A 24,248-nucleotide genomic window follows, 5' to 3' on the forward strand; every position below is an offset into this window, starting at 1 on the left:
TCTCCAGTTCCATCAGGTTGGATGGTGAATGTTGGTGGACAGCCATTTTCAGCTCTTTCCAGAGATGCTACAGCTGTATCTGGGTATGCAGCGTGTCACCACCCGAAAATAAACACCCTAAGGCTGCCTTCACACGATGTAACATGCCGCGTGATCTGGCACGTATACGGCGTGTGAAAGTTTGCACGCCGTAAAAGCTCCCATTGATTTCAATGGGAGTTAGGATTGTATATGCCGTGTTATCTTGCGGCCGTGATTTTAATAAATCACGGCCGCAAAATAACGCGGCGTATGCGATCCTAACTCCCATTGAAATCAATGGGAGCGTATACAGCGCGCAAACTCTCACACGCCGTATACGTGCCAGATCACGCTTCACGTTACATGGTGTGAAGGCAGCCTAAGACTGAGGCCCCACATTGCGGAAATGCAGCTTTTTTTGTTGCAGATTTTGCTGCGTTTTTCTGAGCCAAAGCCAGAAGTGTATTGAGCAGAAGATAGAAGTACAAGGGATGTTCTTCAGAAAAATTCTTTGTTCCAAAACCAAATGAATTTATGATTTATAATTTGCAGGGCTAGTCTGTATTCTTTTTTTAATAACTTTTTATTGCTATTTTTTGGGGAAAGCGAGGTGACTAAAATACGTTAATATGCACATTGCGTTCTAGTTATTGTTTTATAGCAGTAACTATATGGAGTAAATAGGGCTATTTTTGGATAGTGTGGAATTTTACACACATGACCTGACAAGTTTTGTTATGTTAGGTGGGTTAGAAATTAAAAGGCGGGTTCTTTTAAACTTTTTATTGTTTGTTTATTTTTAAACTTTTCTTTAACTTTTTTTTTCTTCATTTTTCTGCCCAACAAGGGGACTTCAACCTGGGATATCTGATCCCCCAGTGTAATGTACTGCAATACAGCCAGGCGGCCATTTTCTTGACAAACGTTTGTTTTACCTTATAGAGGAATGTCTTGATTATGGTTCGGAGTTTGAATTAGAATATGCCGGTGTCGGGGAGCCTCTGTATGTTGTCTGCCCACTTGAATTCTTATTGGAAGGAAATAATTTTAATGTATCCTGGATAAGAAATGGTTCACAAACAGAAATCACCTCAGACAGACAAGCAAGAGTTCATCAAGATCAAAGCTACCTAAAGTTTATCCCGGCGGAATTACACGACAGTGGACCGTACCAATGTATTCTCAGGTGAGAGCTATTATTCGTGTTAATCCATAAAGGTATAAATATTCATAACGTCAGACAATAGATTTATGCAGCATGCTATATGCATGAACATCTATGGTTTGTTATACACACAAACAATAAAGTACTTAAAACACAAGAACATCTCAAGGAACATTGTGTGACAGGGCTTATACATCAGAAGAAGCTCACATTCCCTGCGATACAGTGTACAATTTACATACTTACAATATACAATATTACGCACCATAGTGGCCCCAGTACACAGTATTATGTCCCATAGGGGCCCCTATACACAGTATTTTGCCCCATTGTGAACAGCCATGAACAATTATTATACTCTGGGGTCTTTTCAGGCAACAGAGTATAATAATCGGAGACCGGAGGGGGGGGGGGGGGAACAACTTAAAAACGTAAAAAACACTGTCACTTACCTATCTCCGGCTCTGCTGCACTCCTCGGTGGTGTCAGCCATCTGAAAAGACCCCCAAGTATAATAATAGTGTTTGTGGGGCCCGCAGGGTCACTTACCTATCCCAGCCCCTGCCAGGATTGGTAAGTAAATAGTGTTATGTCAGTCCAAGTAGCTGCAACGGGGCTAAGGAATAGCAGTAGGGAATCTCGCCCTGCACTACTCCCACTAGCTATCCCGGTCCCTGCCTCACGGGTGTGGGTCGGCTGTTCTCAGGCTAAGCCTGACCCCGACAGCTCCTCTCTCACTGATACCGTAGGCCTAGAGGGAAGTGGGAGAAGGAATGCCCTATAAGAACTCTAGGGACTGGAGACTAAAGGGGTCACCCCTAACGAACAAGTGAAGCTGCTACTGACAGGGACTGACAAGGGTGTGCGCTGACTAACAACACAAGCAGCACACAGGAAAAATGTGGGAAAGGATTCCCCCAAACCAATATGGGAAGGAACCTTACACTAGGAAACAAACACAGGGAAACTGAGTAGAAATCAAAGGATAAGGCAATTCACTCACACAGTCAATAACACACAGAGGTAGGATTGGTGAACACAGAAGGGAAAACACACAAACCAACTTGTTCACTCAAACCTCCCAAAAACCAACCACGGAGCTTCCTCTATCCCAGATAACCACCTACTCCTCCTGCTAAGGCCTAGCTCTGTAAAAGCGACACTCAGCACAGAACCATGGGAGGCATGGGTTAAAATACAGAGTAGAGACCACTCCTCCCAGGTGCAAATGGGAGGACAGACTAATCAACCAGGTAATAAAGCTGCCTACCAACAGTGCGCGCGTGCAAGTCAGAAGGTGTGCACCAATACCCACGACAGGACAACCCCGCAAGCGCCAGGATGCCACCCCAGACACTGCGCAGCCAAAAACTCCCCAGGTAAGAAAAATAGAAATCAATGAACCTAAATACTCCTAACAGGATCCTCCCCTCAAGGAGAAGACTCTCTCTAGGAGCATCCTTCTTCGGGAACTCCTTGTGGAATTTCTCCACGAGTCTGGGGGCTGACATATCCGACTCCAGAACCCAAGAATTATCCTCAGGACCGTATCCCTTCCATGCCACCAGATACCGTAGCTTCCCCCGAACATATTTGCTATCCAGAACTCGGGATATCTCATACTCCCCGGACTCAGAAACTGGTGGAACCTTAACTGGAGACGTTCCCTTCTTGGCCTTCTTTAACAAGGAGACATGGAACACCCGGTTTATCTTCCACTTTTTAGGTAGTTGCAGCTGCGCCGCCACTTCATTTACCATCTTGATGATCTTAAAAGGACCCACAAACCTGGGACCCAGCTTCTTGCTAGGAACCTTCAACCTGATATTCTTGGTGGACAACCAAACCATCTCACCAGGGAAGAACTGCAACTCTCCTCTCTTCCTATCCGTCTGGACCTTAGCCTGGTGCGACGCCCGCACCAGATTCTCTCGGATACGGGACCATACCCCTTGCAGCTTTTTAGAAAATAGCTCCTCCTCCAGAACTGGGGAAGAAATGGAAGAAAATACTCCGAAAACAGGATGTCTACCACCGGAGCAAAAAAAAGGTGTGGTACCTGTGGCATTGGAATCATGGTTGTTTAGGGAAAATTCTGCCAGGGGGAGAAAGTCAGCCCAATTATTCTGGTTCTCTCGAACAAAACACCTCAAAAACTGTTCCACATCCTGATTCTTCCTCTCTGTTTGCCCGTTAGACTCCGGGTGAAACCCGGAGGAAAACGACAGTGTAACTCCCAGCCTGCTGCAAAAAGCCCGCCAGAATTTAGCCACAAATTGCGGACCCCTGTCCGAAACGATCTCCTCAGGAAGACCATGCAACCTTACAATTTCTTTAATAAACGCCTCTGATAGTGTCTTGGCACATGGCAGCCTGGAAAACGGGATCAAATGGCACATTTTCGTGAAGCGGTCAACGACTACCCAAATGACCGTGAAACCCTTAGACACCGGAAGGCCCGTGATGAAATCCATAGACAGATGAGTCCAAGGTGCCTTAGGAGGTTTCAATGGATGTAGAAGACCGTGGGGACGGGTATGCGACGCCTTGGCTCTTGCACAGACCGAACAATTTTGAACAAACTGCAAGACATCCTTACTCCACCCTGGCCACCAAAAATTCCTAGACACCAATCTCATGGTCTCTGAAACCCCCGGGTGACCAGCAAGAACCGACTCGTGACACTCCCTCAGGAGACTTTGTCGGAGAGTAGTTGGGACAAAAAGCTTGTTTCTAGGTATCTTGGAAGGTGCAGCGTGTTGCGCTTCGATCAAGGCCTTCTCCAATTTCGCGCCCAATACTGCTACCACCACTCCATCCCCAAGAATAGTGGCAGGCGCCTCTCGTTCCTCCTCAGTCGACATATACCGGGATAAAGCATCAGCCTTAACATTCTTCGAACCCGGCACATAAGTCACGGTAAAATGGAATCGCACAAAAAATAGAGCCCATCTGGCCTGCCGTGCATTTAATCTCTTCGCCGACCCAAGATAAACCAAATTCTTGTGGTCAGTAAATACCTGGACTGGCCTTCTGGCCCCCTCCAGGAAATGACGCCAATGTTCGAACGCTAGTTTTATTGCCAGTAGTTCCCTATCTCCGATGTCATAATTCCGTTCAGAGGCAGAGAATTTCTTAGAAAAGAAGGCACAGGGATGCGTACCCTCCTCGAACTCTTGAGAAAGTACTGCTCCCACCCCCACCGAGGAGGCATCCACCTCCACTCGGAAGGCCAACCTCTCATCCGGCTGTCTCAAAATGGGAGCGGACGAGAATCGCTTCTTCAATTCTTCAAACGCGACTAGCGCCTCTGGCGACCACTTAGCACAGTCAGCCCCCTTCTTAGTCAAGTCCGAGATAGGTTTCACAACCTCAGAAAATCCCTTGATAAACTGGCGATAATAGTTGGAGAACCCCAAGAACCGTTGGACCGCCTTTAAGTTCTCGGGTCGCGGCCACTCCAAGACTGCCCTGACCTTCTCAGGGTCCATCTCGAATCCCTTTTCCAATAGGATATAGCCAAGGAAACATAATTTATTGACCGCGAACACACATTTCTCCAGCTTAGCACTTAATTGGTTAACCCTCAGGAGATCTAAAACCTCTCTCACTCTCTCCCAATGAGTCTCCAAATCCGGGGTGTAAATGAGTATATCGTCCAGATAGACCACAACCCCCCTCCCTATGACGGCACTTAGTACATCATTAATAAAATTCTGAAAAAACGCAGGCGCATTGGTTAGACCGAAAGGCATCACAAGATTCTCAAAGTGTCCTAGGGGTGTGTTAAACGCTGTTTTCCACTCATTCCCCTTCTTGATTCTCAGCAAGTTATATGCCCCACGTAAATCTATTTTACTAAACCAGCGGGCTCCCGTAATCTGGCTGAATAGATCCGAGATCAACGGGATGGGATAGGGATTCCGCACCGTGATTTTGTTAATCTCCCTAAAATCCAAACAAGGGCGCAACCCTCCATCTTTCTTCTTTACAAAGAAAAATCCCACTGCTACTGGGGACTTAGATGGGCGAATATGCCCCACCTCTAGACTCCCCTCAATATACTCTTTGAGCGCCTCCCTCTCCGGAATAATGAGATTGTACAACCGTGTCTTGGGTAGCACTGCATTAGGTATAAATTTAATTGAGCAATCATAGGTGCGATGTGGTGGTAATGTCTTGGCTGCCCTTTCCTCAAAGACCTCCCTGAACTCACATATTTCTTGAGGCAAATTGTCTATAGACAAAGACATAACGGATATGGGCAGACATCGACCATTACACCCCTGCCCCCAAGAAACTACTGACTCGGTCTCCCAGTTGATAATAGGGTTATGCTGCTTCAGCCAGGGCCACCCCAACACTACTTGTGCTGGTAATTTAGACAACAAGAACAAGTCAATCTCTTCCCGGTGGCCACCCACAACAAACTCCAGACCCTCCACCTGTTTGGAGATGACAGCTTGCTGTAGAGGGGTCTTATCAATAGCCCACACTGGTATCTGAGACTTCAAGACCAAAGGACTCACCCTTAATTGCTCGCAAAACTCTGAGTCAATAAGGTTGACTGCCGAACCACAATCAACCAAAATCCGGCACTTCTGCCCATTTACCCATCCTTCAAGGGTCAACCCGGCAGTCTGAGTACAGGAAATATGCACACCTCCCTCCTTAGTAGGTTTTCTCCCTTTACCCTCAATAGACCTGGGGTTATTACTCTCCTTGGCGAACCATTCTCTGGAGGGGCATACCCTTGCTACATGTCCCATCCCTCCACACACAAAACAGCGTACTGTGCGGGACCCTTCACTCTTGGGTCTAGCACTTCGCACAGTGGCCCCAATCTGCATGGGTTGGTCCCCCGGGTCCTCTCTAAAAACAGAGAATTGAGGAGGGCTAACCCCCCTAGGACTCTTGTCTCCACGCTCCCGCAGGCGCCGTCCAACTCTAATTGCCAGCTGCATGGCCTCATCTAGATCTCCCGGAACAGGGTGAGAAACTAGATGGTCTTTAACCTGGTCCGAGAGCCCTGTCTCAAACTGACTAAGTAGAGCGGGGTCATTCCAGTGTACTTCTGCTGCCCACCTACGAAACTCTGTGCAATATTTCTCTATAGCGTGATCCCCTTGCACCAAACGTCGTAGGTTATACTCAGCCGTGCGTACCCTGTCTGGGTCGTCATACAGTAACCCCATTATGGAGAAAAACGCCTCTACAGTTAGTAAGCAAGCTGAGTCGGCTGGTAACGAATGTGCCCAGATGAGGGGATCATCTCTCAATAAAGTAATAATAATCCCAACTCTCTGTACCTCAGAACCGGAGGAAAACGGCCGTAGCCGGAAATACAAAAGACAGTCCTTTTGAAATCGGAAAAAATCTGACCTCTTACCTCGGAAGGGTTCAGGTAAGCTGACTTTTGGCTCCAGAGGCCGACCCACAGGGGCGCTACTCACCTGCCTCTGTATGCCCTCCACCTGAGAGGCTGTGTGTTGAGCCAACTGCTGTAACTGAGATACGCCAGAAGCTTGGATGGCATCCACTCGTAGCTTGATCCCCTCCATCTCAGTGGAAATCTGCTGCACCGCCTGGTACAACTGTTTCAGGTCCGTCATAATGCAAACGAACCTTTTTTTTTTTTTTTTTTTTTTTTTTACGGCTGAGTGTACTGTTATGTCAGTCCAGGTAGCTGCAACGGGGCTAAGGAATAGCAGTAGGGAATCTCGCCCTGCACTACTCCCACTAGCTATCCCGGTCCCTGCCTCACGGGTGTGGGTCGGCTGTTCTCAGGCTAAGCCTGACCCCGACAGCTCCTCTCTCACTGATACCGTAGGCCTAGAGGGAAGTGGGAGAAGGAATGCCCTATAAGAACTCTAGGGACTGGAGACTAAAGGGGTCACCCCTAACGAACAAGTGAAGCTGCTACTGACAGGAACTGACAAGGGTGTGCGCTGACTAACAACACAAGCAGCACACAGGAAAAATGTGGGAAAGGATTCCCCCAAACCAATATGGGAAGGAACCATACACTAGGAAACAAACACAGGGAAACTGAGTAGAAATCAAAGGATAAGGCAATTCACTCACACAGTCAATTATACACAGAGGGAGGATTGGTGAACACAGAAGGGAAAACACACAAACCAACTCGTTCACCCAAACCTCCCAAAAACCAACCACGGAGCTTCCTCTATCCCAGATAACCACCTACTCCTCCTGCTAAGGCCTAGCTCTGTAAAAGCGACACTCAGCACAGAACCATGGGAGGCATGGGTTAAAATACAGAGTAGAGACCACTCCTCCCAGGTGCAAATGGGAGGACAGACTAATCAACCAGGTAATAAAGCTGCCTACCAGCAGTGCGCGCGTGCAAGTCAGAAGGTGTGCACCAATACCCACGACAGGACAACCCCGCAAGCGCCAGGATGCCACCCCAGACACTGCGCAGCCAAAAACTCCCCAGGTAAGAAAAATAGAAAGCAATGAACCTAAATACTCCTAACAAATAGGGCCCGTTACCGGCTGGAGTAACTCCAGTCGGTAAGGGCCTATTAAGAAAAGAAATCGGCAGCGGTTGTCAACGGGCCCCTAATGTCCCGAGCCCTGTGGCAGCCTCTACCCCTGCTACCCCGGTAGTTAGGCCACTGATCAAAGATGTGCAAGTAGTTGTTTATTAAATTTACACAACCACTTTAAATATTCCCTGGGGCCTGTTTCATATGGTCAGGTTTGGTTCATGTGACTGCTGCATTTTCCGGCTTCAGCAATGTAGCACAATGATTTATGTTGTGAGTTCCAACCCTATGGTGGGTCTTGTGTCTTGTACTCACAGCGTCAATTTAGTACAGAACAGCAGACTCCAGTTGGGTTGGAGCTCACAGCATCATAGATCATTAGAGTAGTGGTCACTCCAGGGAATGTGGTAATTACATGGACCAAACACATCCATCTATGATCCAGAGCGAAGAGACATTCTTAGGATCAAACCATTTACATATTGCATGTAGATACTATATTTACAGTACAGTTAGAAAGTATATAGCTGTCAGCTGGGAGAGTAAGTGGCTGGTCTCTGAGTAATCTTTGTGAGCAACCTCTCATCTATTTACTTTTAATGAAACATTTAGGTGATGATAATCGTATGTTATAGTGTGTAGGGAGCTTTACTTTGCTACTCATTTTATCTTTTTACTTCCAGAAACTCCACATTCTGCATCAAGAAGATGAGCAGAGTAGACGTTTTTAACTATGATGATGGTCTCTGCTATAAAGATTCAGTGAAGTTTCTGAGAGAAGACCCCGCGGCATCATCACTTGTGATTCAATGTCCAAAACTAGACATTTATATTGATGACATGAACATGGAAGTCAAATGGTTTAAGGTACTAGAATTAGTTTTTCACATTTATTGCACCAAATTTTACTTCAACATGTAAACTACAAACCACCTATCTATTCCATCTATTCCTATCTGTCCAAGCTAAAGACTGCAGAGTAACTTCTCACTTCCCAGTTACTTAGTAGTATATGGAAAAAAATCCAATGAATTTAGAAATCTATAGCTTTCTTGAATAATTGCTTTTTGTTTTTAGCTTATAGCAGTGGTTCTTAACCAGGGTTCGATTGAACCCTAGGCCATATGCACGGTTCATTTTGTGTACCAGTAAAAAAACATATTTGATTTATCACTAAAGAAGGGTTCGGTGACTGTGCATATGAAACTGGTGGGTTCGGTACCTCAAACAAGGTTAAAAACCACTGACTTATAGCAACGGATAGTTTACATGTTTTATAGGTAGTTATGCAACCATAGTAAAGGTAGTGGGGCCCCCCCGGGGGAGTTTGTATGTGTAGCACTGGCGGGGGCCGTTGTTACGTGCTGCGGACGTGTACCGCTGTTGTGCATGGACGGGAGTGGCGGCCTTGGGTGCGGCACGGCGGTGAAACGGGCTCGGCGCTGCTGCGCATGCAGGGGGAAGGAGGACGGGTGCACGGGGGAGACTGGGGCCGCGTAGGAGGTCAGTCGCGCAGGGAGTGAGGGCGCCGCGGACAAAGTCGCGGTAATGCTAGAAATAATAATAATTGTTAATAGGACATCCACACTGGGGCATAATAGTTTGTGCAGGGGCCACTATGAAGCATAATACTGTGTTCAGGCGCAACTATGGCGCATAATACTATGTGCAGGGGCCACTATGGGGCATAATAGTGTGTGTAGGAATGCAGTTTGTGTGGGTGGGGGCCCAGCCACTCTTAGTTATGCCACTGGAGCCAGTGTTTGCTGTGGAAGATTGTGAGAGGTGTAACCCCCTCCCCCCATATTCACCCTTCTGTATCCTGTCTGTTCCCTTCTGTGTGATGTTCCCTTCTGGGTTTTTTTTGCCTGCCGTCCTCATAAATTCTTTTTCAACTTTCTCTGTGGTTTAATTCCCCTTGTGCTCCAGCTGTCTCAATCTGGTATAAAGAGGAGAGAAAAGGTAGAGGCTGAGGTTTATAGATTCCTGTTACTATAGTGCAGGAGTCAGCAATTCACAGCACCAGTATCGGCACCTTGGGCATATTTACTCCCACAGGGCTATCTGCTTTTCTGTTTTCCACTGATCCAGGCAGCAATTTCTCTCTTTTGGCCCAAGGTTCACACAGCTGAAAAGGATCATCTTTGCAAAAAATAGCCCTATACAATGATCACATTGAAGTGTAACTTTAATGAACTAATTCATTGTTTGTCATTATGGTTTCTTTGCATTTGTTTTTGTGTGCAGGAATGTCAGCCATTGGATCAGAAACGTTACGTAGTTTCAGGTGATACCCTGACAATTAGAGATCTGTCCAAGCAAGATAGTGGGAATTACACTTGTGAAGTGCCATTGGTGTACAATGGTGTAACATATAAAATTTCCCGCACAGTGTTGAGCACTGTTTCAGGTAATTACGACCAAGAAGTTTATTGGTGATAGATTGTTAATTTCATAATATGACAGTTATGTCTGCAAGAACCAATGAAAGATTGTTTAAGTATTTCATATATTTATTAAAATAGGATGCCTGATAAAAGGATGGTAAATGACTGGCAGTACATGCATTTTATTCAAGCCATGGACTTTTTTTTCAAATTGGAATTAAAGGGGTTATCTATGATTAGAAAACATGGCTGCTTTCTTCTTCTCAGGAAGTGACATCACGTTCATTTGTTAAAAGGCAATGTTACAGCTGAGTTCCATTCGCATTGAACATTATTACTTCGGAGCATTTTTTCCACACCTGCTGCAAACCTTTATACAGTATTGTATATGCAATATGCCACTACTGTATTTTAATGTTACATGCGCTATTTAATATCCTGCACTCTGTAATTTCTATACTCTAGCCTAATCCAAAAGTTGCTTCTAATATCAACTGACTGGTGTTAAAACAAAATGCAATGGATGGAAGCCATGTCAGGTCCTGGTGTTGGTGCACAATGCACTGAATTCTCTTGCTATGTAAACTTTGGTTGTAATAATTCAGTAGAGTAACCCACACTCTTAGAGTAAGTTCACACAGAGTTTTTTGGTCAGGATTTTGAGGCCGTATCTGCCTCAAAATCCTGACCAAAAAGACGGCTCTCATTGAAATCAATGGGAGCCGCTCAGGTCTCTTTTCTGGAAGCCAATTTGTTCCGGCTGCCAGAAAAAGAAGCGAGATACTCATTCTTCAGGCCTCCGCCTTAGGTTCCGGACCAAAAAACTCAGTGTGAACTTACCCTTATGTAATGCCACAGATTGTGGAAGCTTCCCATAGTAGTTTAATTAATTCATTGAAAAGATATTCCCATACAGCACAGGCTAGACTGTGCTCCTCTATGATTCTGGATGGACAATAGTGAATCCACATCAGTGCTGTTTTCAGACAAAATTGACAATACATCTTTTTATACATCAGATTTACCAGAAGATACGGAACCTGTGATGTTATTCCCAACAAATAACAACATAGATGTGGAATTAGGTGAGTTTTACTCTGCTTTAAAGTGTATTTATGTGCACAATAAGGTCTCATGCACATCTCTGTTTGGAACGGAGCCATAACAGGTTCTGCTGAGTGGTGAATGAGCTCTCTATTGTACTTCCATATACCTCAGATTTTATATGAAGACATATAAAAATTGTAGCATGCTTCATTAGAAATTACATCTGCCACGTATGGGCCGTGCTAGCACATAACGCAAGTGCAGCTGTCAGGGGCAACTCACTCCACTCACTCAATCTTGCACTCACTCTTTAGTGAGTGTAACTCACACCCCAACACAGTCCACCGACCTCAAATGCACGCTGCCACCACCATTGATTTGCTGGCTCAGCGGAAACCTCTCACACATACATGTGTCTCTCCAACAGTCAGACACAAACACACCTCAAAAAGGTAATGGGTTCATAGAGCAACACAAAATGCAAGCAGTATATAAAATAAATGGGATACTTAAAAGCTCTTGTCCCAGCAGCTTGGGAAATCTTCAGCTGTTAGCTGGCTCCACAGATGTGACATCAGTTCTTAGGTATTGTAGAATCTTTGAGTAGAGGGTTTAGCCACACCTCCCTGCCAGGGTGCCCTCCTCTTATTCCCTGAGGTGGGAGATGGCCAACTCATCTTTGCTTGGGAAAGAAGATTTTTTTTTTCTTTCAACTTGTAAAGCTGTCTCTGCTAACTCTGGAGGTCAGCCCAGGGGCATCCTTCTTCCTTCCTCAGGGTTAATAAACTCCTTTCTCTCTCTGTTTCTGGACCATGATGTTGTAAAACAATAAAACTGGTTTCCTGCCAGGCTGAGAGTATTTCCCCTACCGGGTAATGTACAGCAGAGTCCTGTAGCTAATGCCCACGATCAGAGTCCATTCTGATCACAGGCATTACCAACTTAAAGCTCCCCTAGAGTGTAAAAGTAGCCCCCCCCCCCCTTCCCCCGGGCCAAGTCCCCACTGACCTTATATCTTTCAAGTTCTAGACCGACTCCTGCACGGCAAATCCGCAGGAGCCAACCAATCTCTGTGACAGCTGGGACAGGATGACAGGCCTGTCATAGTAATATTACTATCTGGTCTATAACCAGCTCCTATAGTAACGTATAGAATATCCCATAGATTTCAATACAGTTGTAATGCAGTCTATGGGACTTTCAATCAAATGATTGTAGGTTCAAGCCCCATAGGGGGTCTAATAAAGTAGTAAAAAATAAATGTATAAAAGTTCTAAATCACTATTTCCTTAGAATACATATAAAAGTAGAAAATTACTGTGAAACACATACACATCAGGTATCCCTGTGTCTACAAACTTCTAAAAATACTTTTCCCGCAGGATGAACGTTTTATCAGGAAAAAAATCTAAAGGGCCAAATTGCAGGTTTTTTTTTTTTTTTGCTGTTTTGCCTATGAGTTGAATAAAAAGTGATTACAGCAATAGACGTTCCCTAAAATAATTTAACTAAAGAGTACACCTCACCCTGCAAAAAAAGACACCCTATACATCTCCATACAGCTGCAGGGGCACCTGTCAAAGCTGCTTTGCAGCTGTTGCAAAACTATAACACCTGTATATGAAATATTTTACCACATTTTTTTGCTTAAAATTTTTTTTCCTATTTTCCTCTACTAAATCTTAGTTGCATCTAATGGTCTAGTGCGACTTATAGTCCGAATAATAAGGTATATGACGATGACCATGAAGTCTTCCTCTTTCTCTTCCGTTTTTCCTTAGCTGCTATGGACTCCTAGTATATCTTCTCTTCTCAGCTTATGTGTGTCTACGTCTGTAATATATTACTGTGTATTATCCTGTACCTGTATTACTATGCTACTGTAACATGCTGAAATTTCCCCAATGTGGGACTATTAAAGGATTATCTTATCTTATCTTATATTGAGTAAAACTCAGTAAAACAACCAGCAATGGTATCCATATAAACGTGTCTTATAAAGTGTCATAGCATTTTGCTACCCATTAAGATGTGACTACCTAAGGCTATGCCTAGCTGTGGTATGACCATATTTTGATGAATCTTATTTGTGTCCACTTCTTGTAACCGAATGTCCTAACATGTAAGTTTTTTCCAGGAGAACCTATTACTCTTACCTGTGAGGTGTTATATAATGGAACCGTTTTTTTGACCTGGATTCACAATGAAACTGTTATGGTATTCTATGATGATTATACGAGAGTTATAATGGGAAAAATGATGTAAGTGCTGTCGTTACTTTTTTCAATATATGTTTTCTACATTTACAATTTTTAAAACTCCTTTACAAAAGGCCCATACTTTTACTGAACTGTATGTATGGTAAAGAAAACATATTCTGAGACTAGTTGATCTTAAGAAAGGGCATATTAGTAGCATCTGGTATATAGTAAATTGAGTAATATCACAAAAATATTCATCCAGTCTTCAAGTCATATCTAAAGGTACTCTCAAGACATTGATGACCTATCTCTATGGTCCACACCAATCACCACCACCAAATGCGAATGAATTTTACAATGTATAGCAATACAGCTGTATTACAGTATATTGTATGAGAGATCAGATCCCCCAACATTCAAGTCCTATAGTGGTTCCAAAAATAAGATTTTAAAATGAAAAAGTTTTATAAATATTTTTTAAAAAGTTAAACATGTCAAAATTTAAATCTCCCCCTTTCCCTAGATCAAATAAACATAAACACATCGTGCATTCCTCCTGTATATAAAAAATGCAAAAGCTATAAAAACACTATAGTGGGGAAAAACAAAATGACCAAATCACAGGGGTTTTTTTACCACCTCGTCTCCGAAAAAAATAAAATTTAATCAAAACAACAGACATTCCCCAAAATGGTATCAGTAAAAACAGATTTTTGTCACACCGTTTAGTATGATTTGGAAATGTTATGGGTGTCACAATATGTTCCCATTTTTCAAAGTATATAAATCTGGTGTTGCGGATATAGATGGTGATCACCACTGACCTGCACAAATATTGGTAATGTGTCAGTTATACTACACAGTAACCACTGTAAAAACAAAACTCATAAGAAAATGTTTTAATTACAGTTTTTCCAATTCCACCCAGTTCAGAATTTTTTTTCCAGCCCTAACCAGTACATTCATGGGTACATTCAACAGACCCCTTACAAAGCTATAAACGGAAAAATCAAAAAATTATTTCTCTTAAAATATGGGGAGTAGAGAAATCATAAATGAAAAAAAAAAATTGGCCATGTCCTGGAGGGGTTAATTTATTTATATGTGATGAATCTTTAATAAATTACAATATAATGATATTTTATTTTATCTTTCTTTAGTGAAACATCTACAAGAGATGGAAGAAAACACTCCATAACCCTTAATTTTACAAAAGTTGTTGAAGACGACTACAACAAACAGTTTTATTGTCATGTAGAAACGTTGACTTCAAAAAGTACAGAACTTTATGTTACATTAAAGAAGCCAGGTATGTATTGAGGTCTTCATTTGGTTGGTAAAATGTGTGGAGAAGTTGGGTTATCTTAGCCACAGTGGCTTTAAGGTCTTACACTAGCCATACACAAGTGATTCTAGATGGATGTTTAATGAACAACTTGTGTGGTAAAAATTACATTACTCTTATTCTGTGGGGGAGTAAAATTACAGCAATGACAAATGTGTATAAATTTTGTTTAAATGTTTTTTTCTCCATTTTTGACACCAATAGCTTTTTTTATATTTCTGTCAATGGAGCTGTGTAAGGGCTTGTTGGTACCATCATGGGGTTTATATGACCCTTTGATTATTTTTTGATTTTTGAGAGATGAAGAAACAAAACAAACTTTATTTTTAGCCCACTTAAAAGATTTGAACATGCAGGGATTGGAATTTAGGATGTAATAAAATAATCCTGCAGTCTATAATTATAGAATATTCCTGCAACCTACAACAATGTTATGTTCCTACTAAGCCCTGCCTGAGATAGGGATTAATGGAAACATTAAAGGGGTTGTCCCACGTCGCATACTCACCAGTCTTCGTTTCTTTGAAATCTTCTGTCTTCCGGCTTTGTTTCGTCATTGGTGGGTGGGGTCACATATGCAAAGCCAAGTGGCGAGATGCCGCCGGCCCTGTGTGCGCGCTCATAGACCAGTCTAGCCTTCACAATGCAAATACAGACCCGACAGGGTGCCGGGTCTGTATTCGCATTGTGAAGGCTAGACTGGTGTATGAGCGTGCACGCAGGGCCGGCAGCATCTCGCCGCTTGGCTTTGCATATGTGACCCCAGAGCGGAATAACAGCATCGCTTCTGCCGCTGCTGGCTTCATGCAGGGCAGAAGTATAGCAATGTTGCTGGCTTCACCTGTGCCGGCGTCTAACTGTCCCCGGCATCCACCTCTCTATTACAGCGGATGCAGGGGAGTGTAGACGCCGGCACAGGTGAAGCCAGCAACATCGCTATGCTTCTGCCCTGCATGAAGCCAGCAGCAACAGGAGCGATGCTGTTATTCCGCTCCTTCGCCCCCCCTCCCCCGGAATAGCAGCATCGCTTCTGCCGCCGCTGGCTTCATGCAGGGCAGAAGCATAGCGACGTTGCTGGCTTCACCTGTGCCAGCGTCTAACCCTGTGCCGGCGTCTAAACCTGCATTGGCGGCCCCTTCCCCCAAAGGGTAAACTACCCCCCCCCCCCCTCCAGGCTCGCTCCCGTGCACTTAGCCCCTCCTCCCTCCCCCTGAGAGCAGGCAGATACATCACTTGACTCAGGAGCAGCTAGGTCAGGGCTGTGGCCACAAAGAATTGAATAAAGTAAGATAGTGGACAAACAAAGCAGTTTTGCTGAAGCAGTGTATTTAGGAAAAGTCTTACATCCACATTAACCAGCAGTATAGATAGGATCCTTGTGATGGGACAACCCCTTTAAGTGTTACAAGTATGGGAGACCTTCACAAGGCTCCCAGCTATCATAGCAACCAAATGATCCTGTCATAGGGGAGGATGTCAGAGGTCGTTCCCTCCTTCTCAGTGACATCTCAAATGCTGTAGCTGAACATGGCATCTGAGAGGTTAAATGCTGATGGACTGAGCAATCTGCTGATAAATGTCTGCTGAGTAAACAGTAACCACCTGTAAGGCCTTATTCACTAAAATAAGATAATCCTTTAATAATCCCACCATAGGGACATTTCAGCAGCATGATAATATGGATACAGGATAATAACAGTAATATATTACAGAAGGAGACACACATAAGCTCAGAAAAGCAGATAGGAGAAAAATTCCACATACACATGGCATTTCAATTTTTTGTGGACGCCATACATACCCATTCATTTCAATAAATATATTCAGATGGTAGCGGGTTTTTTTGCAGACCATAGTAGACTTTTCCGGAGATTGCACCTATAATCAGCAGAGTGAAAGGTCATGCAAGGAGGACATTTCTTTCCACCAGTTTTTTACTGAGTAGTCTATGGGGTCCGCAGGTGTCTACAGGTAACCGCTTTTGAAGTGCACAGGCTCACACCAAAACGCTTGTGTGAACCTAACGTTAGTCAACAAGTAAGAGGTATAACTCTAGATTAGGAAGTGTAACGCAGCATGAGATTTATTATCTGGCACATTTGAAAACTATCTAGTTTACACTTGCAGATCTAAATCTGACCCTATATACTCCAATGTATGTTCAGGTACTCAAGAACCCTGAGGTACTATTTTTTAAACTGGAAAATTTCTGTATTAGCATCATAATGCCTTTACAAATATACTAAATTTCTAATTCTTTCTTTATTGTATTTGCAGATCCAAATTTCCAGGGATTCTTAATTGCGTTTTTCGTGTCACTGTTCTTGGTTATTGTTATATTTATTATTGGCATAAGAATTTTTAAAGTTGACATTGTACTTTGGTATCGAGAGTCATGTTTAGCTAACTCAAATCCAAAAGGTAAGTGTCATAGATAACGAACATAACCCTAGGCTTGCTCTGTTAATATATATGGATATCATAGACAGCGACTTGGGCCCCTATTGGTGAGTCAGAATGGACAGCCAATCTGTAAGAGCAAATACACCATGCATTATACAGATGGTTATTCATTTTGCATACATTAAGACTAAAGCCCCACATTGCTGAAAAGCTACAGTTTTGTTTCAGATTTTGCTGCTTTTTTAAAGCCAAAAGTTGCCTTCACACGGAGTTACGGTCCGCTCATTCTGATTGAAAAAAACACGTTCAGAATGAGCGCGTAAAAAGCAGCTCCCATTGACTTGAATGGGAGCCTGCATACGTGCGCTCCCGATTGAAATCAATGGGAGGCTTTTTTCCCTATTGCTTTCAATGTATTACGCGTGTATCACATTGAAACCAATAGGGAAAAAAACAGGCCATTCATTTCTATGGGGAGCGCACGTATGCTGGCTCCCATTGAAATAAATGGGATCTGCTTTGTACGCGCTGATTCTGAACGTGTTTTAACGTTCAGAATCAGTCAGCGTATACTCAGTGTGAATGCACCCAAAGACAGGAATGTCTTTTTTTTAATATGATTTGTTTTCTACAGGTATGTGATTAAAATTTACTATGCTGAAACAAACAATAGAACATTATCAAATTTGTAGGAGTCTTGGCCTGGTTGTAGAAATATTCAGGTCTTTTATTTTAGTGTGTGCCGGTTTAACAATTTTTTTTTATTCATTTCGATGTAGTTGCAGATGGAAAAATGTATGATGCTTACATAATATACCCAAAAAATTCCATGGTAACCAGCTCTTATGAAATGGATATATTTGTACTGAAAGTGCTGCCAGAAGTTCTAGAGAAGCAGTGTTCTTACCGATTGTTTATACTTGGACGAGATGATTTACCGGGACAAGGCAAGTATTTCCATTTCCAATAAAAAACAGTTTCGCGAAAAATATAGGGGTCCATACCAAGTCTGCAATAATATATGCTTATTTTTATTATTATTATTAGTCTAATGATAAAGTGGTTGTATATTTCATTTGAAAGAAAAAGTAAGTTAATTTTTGGAATTACCTGGATCTCTGTGAAGATTAATAATAATAATAATAATAATAATAATAATAATAATAATAATAATGTGGTCTCATTATTATTATCATCTGATTATTATAGACGAACACAATGTAACATAGTACACAAAAGGTGACTCATTTTTTTTCACAATAGAAGTCAATGGCAACAAAAAAAAAAGTTAAATTGTAAACTTGTTTTGATGTACTTTCAGCTATTATGGACCTTGTGGATGAGACTATTTCACAAAGCCGAAGAGTTATTATTGTCCTTGGGAATATGATCTGTGAAGAACGTGGTGATGATTTTGAACAGAAGATAGCCATGTATGATGCCCTCATTCGGAACAAAATCAAAGTCATCTTGATTGAAATGGAGAAGATAATAGACTACACAAATATGCCTGAATCCATCAAATACATCAAGCAGAAGCAAGGCGTTGTGCGATGGAAGGGAGAATTCACAGAAGCAGCTCTTTCACCAAACACAAGGTTCTGGAAAAATATCCGCTATCAGATGCCTCCAGCCCAGCGACATTCAGACAAGGAACTGCACTACATATATTCAGAAGACTGAAAGGAACTGAATATTAAAGACTTAGATACTATACAGTCCTTTACTTTTATCAGACATTACATTCTGTTCAAAAACACTAATTCCTTTGTTAGAGCTGTTTAAATGGACAAAAAGCACCAGCATACCATCACGCTATTCTCCATACCAATAATGTGACATTCTCCAATAATCCATTGGTATCTTGGTCAACTTTAACACAAATGGCACCATTTTAGATACTACCTCTTATTACTAAGATTTATGTCTGGCCCACTGCACTGTAGTTGACAACAACAGATAGCTGTCTTTTTCATCAGGTGTCAATTGTATACTTATATTTGTATGAGTTGACTTGATAGGATATATGCCTAGAACTGATTTACCCAATTGTGTACTGTGGTTTGTTGACTTAATGGGAACCATACATACTGTATTGGAGACATTATAAGGCCTGGTTCACATCTGCTTTCAGGCCATTCCGTTCTCCTATCCACATGAAATATGTAGAGAGAGAAGTCCTGAAAGCAGCACTTTTCTCTCCACAATTTTTGTGCGGATACCGAGCGGACCCCATTATGGTCTATGGAGTCCGCAGGTTTTCTTAGGTAACGCAGATGTGAAACGAGTTTCACAGATGTGTGCCTACTCCTACCTCAATAACATTTTGAAATGGTCTGTAAAGAGGTTTACACATACCTCAGATGAGAATGTCTATGCATTTGTATGGAATTAAAGTACAGAAAAAGGGACAATGATGCTATATAGATGTGACATATGTTGGAAACGCTCCCTTATCACTTGTAAATAGGAAAAGTGCAAACATTAAAAACTTTTGGTTATAAAAATACATTTATTTATTTAGTTTAGTCATCTGTCCAACATTATATTTTGCCTTTCATCTTCACATAACTGAAACTTATGAGAATCACTACTGGCTGGTGAGAATAAACTCTTAAACCTGCAGAAACCAAAATATCTAGTGAGACTTTTTAATTAAAGGGTTAATGATCCCCTGACAGGTTAGACGCTTGTCTGAGAGACCTCAAACAGAACAGGGGGAAGACTGGTGAGACATCAAAGACTTGTGTGAGGGACCCGTGCACCCCACCATGGTATATACACGTTTACAACGGTGCCTGGAAATTATTTGGGTAACAATGGCTGGTAATTATAGCTAGGGATGGTGACACACAATTATCTGGGGGGACTGTAGATGTAGATTATAAGGGTATCGTGAATAGCAAATATGTAAGAATTGTGGTTGGAAATTGTATAAGGAACTGTGGTTGAAAATCATGGGCGGAAATATGACTCACAGAAGAAGACCAGTGTTAATTTTAGGGGTACCCGTTGCTGCATATATGATGCAAATTGCATTTAGACAAGAATGGAAGATCCTGTGACTAATAATTATTAGTATAATAATAATAATAATAATAATAATAATAATTAGACATCCACGGGAACATCTTTGTGTCATTGTACCCTGTGTCATCTTATTCTTGTAATGGTATTAAATAATATACCCTGCTATACTATTAGGCACTGCAACCAGATTTTTGCTAATGTATGCCATTGATTTGCATACTTCTGTTTAGAAACTATCTGAAAAGAAAAAAAAAATCCCATTATCTAAAGGTAAAAAAGGTAAGGAAGTATTAAACAGATACTGAGAGCGTAAAAAAATGCATCCTTTTTTAACGGTATATGTGTAAAATAGTATGCCTTGGGTGCATTGTCTAAGCATTGTATGAACAGAGCCTTGAGTAGTACAATAGAGCTGTCATGTGTCATTGTAAAGTCTAGCTGTATTGCTGTGCAGCACAAAGGTGATAACTAACCTACTCAAGGCTAAGGCCTCATGTAGCAAGCCATTGCGAAAAAGCGTTGCAGGAAATACCATGGCAGAAATGCATTGTGTTTTCCCTGCCGCGCTTTTCACAAAAAGTCTGCAGATTTTTTCCTCTGAGGACACTCTGCTTCAATTATAACTATATGGAAAATGTTAGCGTTTCCGTAAGTATAATTGACATGTGCCTAAAACTGAAAGTTTGCCTATTATAAGAGCTCTGGTATTATTTTTTATGTATATATATAGGGACTTGAACTTGAAATGAGAAAAAACAGCAATAAGATAAAATAAGATAATCCTTTAATAGTCCCACCATAGAGAAATTCATCATGGATAATACAATAATAATATAAGAAAAAACCCACACAAAACTCAGAATAGAAGATAAAAAAGATAGTAGGGGTCATAACAAAAAGAAAAAGAATAACTTAAGAATCATTTAGTTCTCTGTGCGGAGTGATCTTCGCTTAGTGTGATGCTGATTATACTTTCTGCGATGTTTCTGCCGCGGGCAAATCGTGGCGTTTCCGGCCCTGGGGCCCCGGCCTAAAACTGATGAAAAAAGGATGACAGTCGGCTATCAAAAATAGAAAAATGGAACTAAGGTGAAACGTCCATTAAAAACTTGCATCAACTGTTTTACCCCATGGTTGTGTGAATCTAAGTTTGTTCTTGTAAAAATTGACACATGCCAAAATTTAAATCAGATGATCTCAGAAAAGATGGCAACAAATAACAAGACTATCAAACATTTGATTATGATATTGGTGACGGAAGTTCTGGGAACATATTTCATCAAACCATATTTCTTTCATCTTAGACATGTTGTAACAGAGGAAAACAGAAAAAAGATGACATGTATTTCTGCTAAACTGATTGTGTAGAGCAATAGAGTAAGATGGTAAGTGACTAATTCTGGACTTTACAATGTTATAGAGTGCAGTCAGAAATCTGCTGCCAACTGTCATTTTTATCAAGCTGTCTATTGTTTCATCACTAAGAAAACAAATGCTGTGATAAACCGTGCCCTAAATTAGGCTTTATTCATACTTATTCTAATTTTGCAACGTTTGTCGCATGATCGTTGATACATATTGATTGCAATACGTCTATTCACATGTTTGTTTATTTGACTGACCATTTTTAATGGTCGTCAAAAAAAAAACCTGGCATGCTCTATCTTTGTTTTCATCAGCACATGGATCAAATATAAATCAATGGAGCTGTTTTTAACTGATGTAAAACGGATTTACGTCCGATTTATGTTCATTAAAAGAGGATCAGTGGGTTGGGTCAAACAGGAAAGACCAATCAAATTTATCAGTTTTTCTTAATAACTGTTAAAAACTGATGCAAAACAGATGACTCTTGGCTATCAAAAATGGAACATTGGAACGGATGCAAAATGGCTGTATATTAGTTGTTTCCTAATGTTTGTTTGGCAGGGGTCATAACCACTGAGAAAATTTGCTTGCTTGACTATACTAAACATGAATACATATGAGTAGTTTAAGAAAAATAATCCCTGTCCAACTGATGGTTATTAACAGCTTAATGACCCGGCTTGAAAAACTCTTAATGACCAGACATTTCCTACTGTTTACGCAAATATTGCTTTAATGGCCCTAACTTTTTAAATTGTTGGGTTGCTAAAGTCATTTTTGTCTTTTTTTCACAACTTCTATCAGGTTAAGGGTGTATTGCCACCTTTAGGCGTGTGCTCTGCATCATTAATGAAGTTCACTTTGATCTTCTACAAGTGTGAGTGGGAGCAGAGAGAGTGGAAAATAAGAGCAGTCTCTGAAATAGAAAGTATCTTATGTGGGTTGCTTAGAGTTTGCTACAGTAACCAAATAAAACACACTTAAATGTTTGCACAATGTAAAAAACACTGAGCCTGAGCACAACAAACATGCATAATGGCACAAAGCCTGTATAGTCACTGCCCACACAGTATATTGACCTATTTACGCACTATAATGTTCCAAAGGGGCTAAGACAGTATAACATCCTAAAGCGGCCCCTGCACACAGTATAATGTCCCATAGCAGCCCCTCTGCATAGTATAAAGTCCCTTAGCAGCTCCTTCACAGTATAATGTACTATAGTGGCTCATCCACACAGTATAATGTCCCATATATGGCCCCCCCCGTACAGTATAATGTTCCACAGGGGTCCCTCCACACTGTATAATGTCCCACAGTGGCCCTTCACACAACATAATGTCCCATAGTGGCTCCTACGGTTCTTGTTACAGATATTTCAAAAATTTGAGGTTTGGCAGAACCTGAAATTTTGGGGGTACACCAACTTCAAACTATTATTATGCTCTGGGTTTTTCAAACCCCAGAATATAATAATCGGAAGCCCAGGGGATGTAATAAACATAAAAACCAGTACTACTCACCTCTCCTGGGCTCCTGCACAAATCTTCTTCAATGACATCACACACGTAGGATCCCCTGTTGTACAAGACCCTAGGGCAGGGGTGCTCACACTTTTTCAGCATGTGAGCTACTTTATAAACTGACCAAGGAATAAGATCTACTACCCACTTCTTCTGGGCGAGGCCTGGCGGAGCGTGAGAGCAGGAGACAGCTCTCCGGTGTCTGCTTGTTCACAGGGCAGGCTGAGAATCATCTCTGGACACTGGCAGGGTGGGGCTGCCGCAGGCCTGACTGCGTACGAGTGCAAGGCCCCGGCCTGCCAGTGTCCAGAGATGATACTCAGCCTGCTCTGAACAAGCAGCACCCCGGCTCCCTTTATCCCTAAGAGCGGGGAGCGTGTCATCCCCCGGAGCTGCTGCTGCCCAGCCTACAAGTTTCCGGAGTGCTTGTTCAGAGCGCAGGCTGAGAGTCATCTCTGGACACTTGCAGGCGGGGCCTGCAGACACCGGGGATCCCTGGCTGCATCCCGCGATCGACCCATACGTCCTTTGCGATCGACCGGTAGATCGCGATCAACGTATTGGGCACCCCTGCCCTAGGGGTGTAATAAAAAATGGAAAAAAAAGCCTAAAAAGAATTAAAAGTTGAAATCACCCCCTTTCCGTAGAATCCATATAACAGTTGAAAACTACTGTGAAACACATACACATTAGGTAATCCTGAGTGCAAAAATGCCCACTCTATAAACTTAGCAAAATATTTTTCTTGTATGGTGAACACCATAGCTGAAAAAGAAAATCAAAAGAGCCAAACTGCACTTTTTTCACTTTTTCGCCTCTGATATAAATTTAATAAAAAGGGGTCAAAGCAATAGACATTACCCAAATGGTATAACTAAAAAGTACACCTGGCCCTGCAAATAATACTATGCATATGATAATAATATAATAATATGGTGGCCATAAAATGATTAATAAGGGGGCGTTCACACTACCGTCAGTGTCCGACAGGTAGTGTCCGTTCCTAGTGTCCGCTCAAAATCTGTCACGGACATTAGGAGCGGACACTAGCTGTGTCCGTGACACCTGTCATTCATTTCAAAGGGCATCGGGTGCGTTCTTTTGCACTCCGTGCCCGTCCTTCCATGTCCGCAAGTGAAGATGTCCGACTTCTCAAGCGGACAGAAAAACCCTGCATGCATGCAGGGTTCTTCTGTCCGCTTGAGAAGTCGGATATCTTCACTTGTGGACAGGGAAGGACGGGCAC

General features: G+C 42.2%; 1 protein-coding gene across 1 annotated transcript in view; it reads left to right on the forward strand.

Moving 5' to 3' along the window:
- The window catches only part of LOC142195401 (interleukin-1 receptor type 1-like), a 37,252-nt gene extending 17,727 nt beyond the window's left edge, over positions 1 to 19,525 (forward strand). The window contains exons 4-12 of the mRNA XM_075265159.1: positions 964 to 1,207; positions 8,382 to 8,565; positions 9,946 to 10,108; positions 11,105 to 11,170; positions 13,270 to 13,393; positions 14,494 to 14,642; positions 16,956 to 17,099; positions 17,861 to 18,028; positions 18,403 to 19,525. Of these exons, the coding sequence (XP_075121260.1) occupies positions 964 to 1,207; positions 8,382 to 8,565; positions 9,946 to 10,108; positions 11,105 to 11,170; positions 13,270 to 13,393; positions 14,494 to 14,642; positions 16,956 to 17,099; positions 17,861 to 18,028; positions 18,403 to 18,764 (1,604 nt within the window). The 3' untranslated portion in view covers positions 18,765 to 19,525. The remainder of the gene's footprint in view (positions 1 to 963; positions 1,208 to 8,381; positions 8,566 to 9,945; positions 10,109 to 11,104; positions 11,171 to 13,269; positions 13,394 to 14,493; positions 14,643 to 16,955; positions 17,100 to 17,860; positions 18,029 to 18,402) is intronic.
- The last annotated feature ends 4,723 nt before the right edge of the window (positions 19,526 to 24,248 follow it).

Source organism: Leptodactylus fuscus, chromosome 2, assembly GCF_031893055.1.
Source record: "Leptodactylus fuscus isolate aLepFus1 chromosome 2, aLepFus1.hap2, whole genome shotgun sequence".
Taxonomy (NCBI): domain Eukaryota; kingdom Metazoa; phylum Chordata; class Amphibia; order Anura; family Leptodactylidae; genus Leptodactylus; species Leptodactylus fuscus.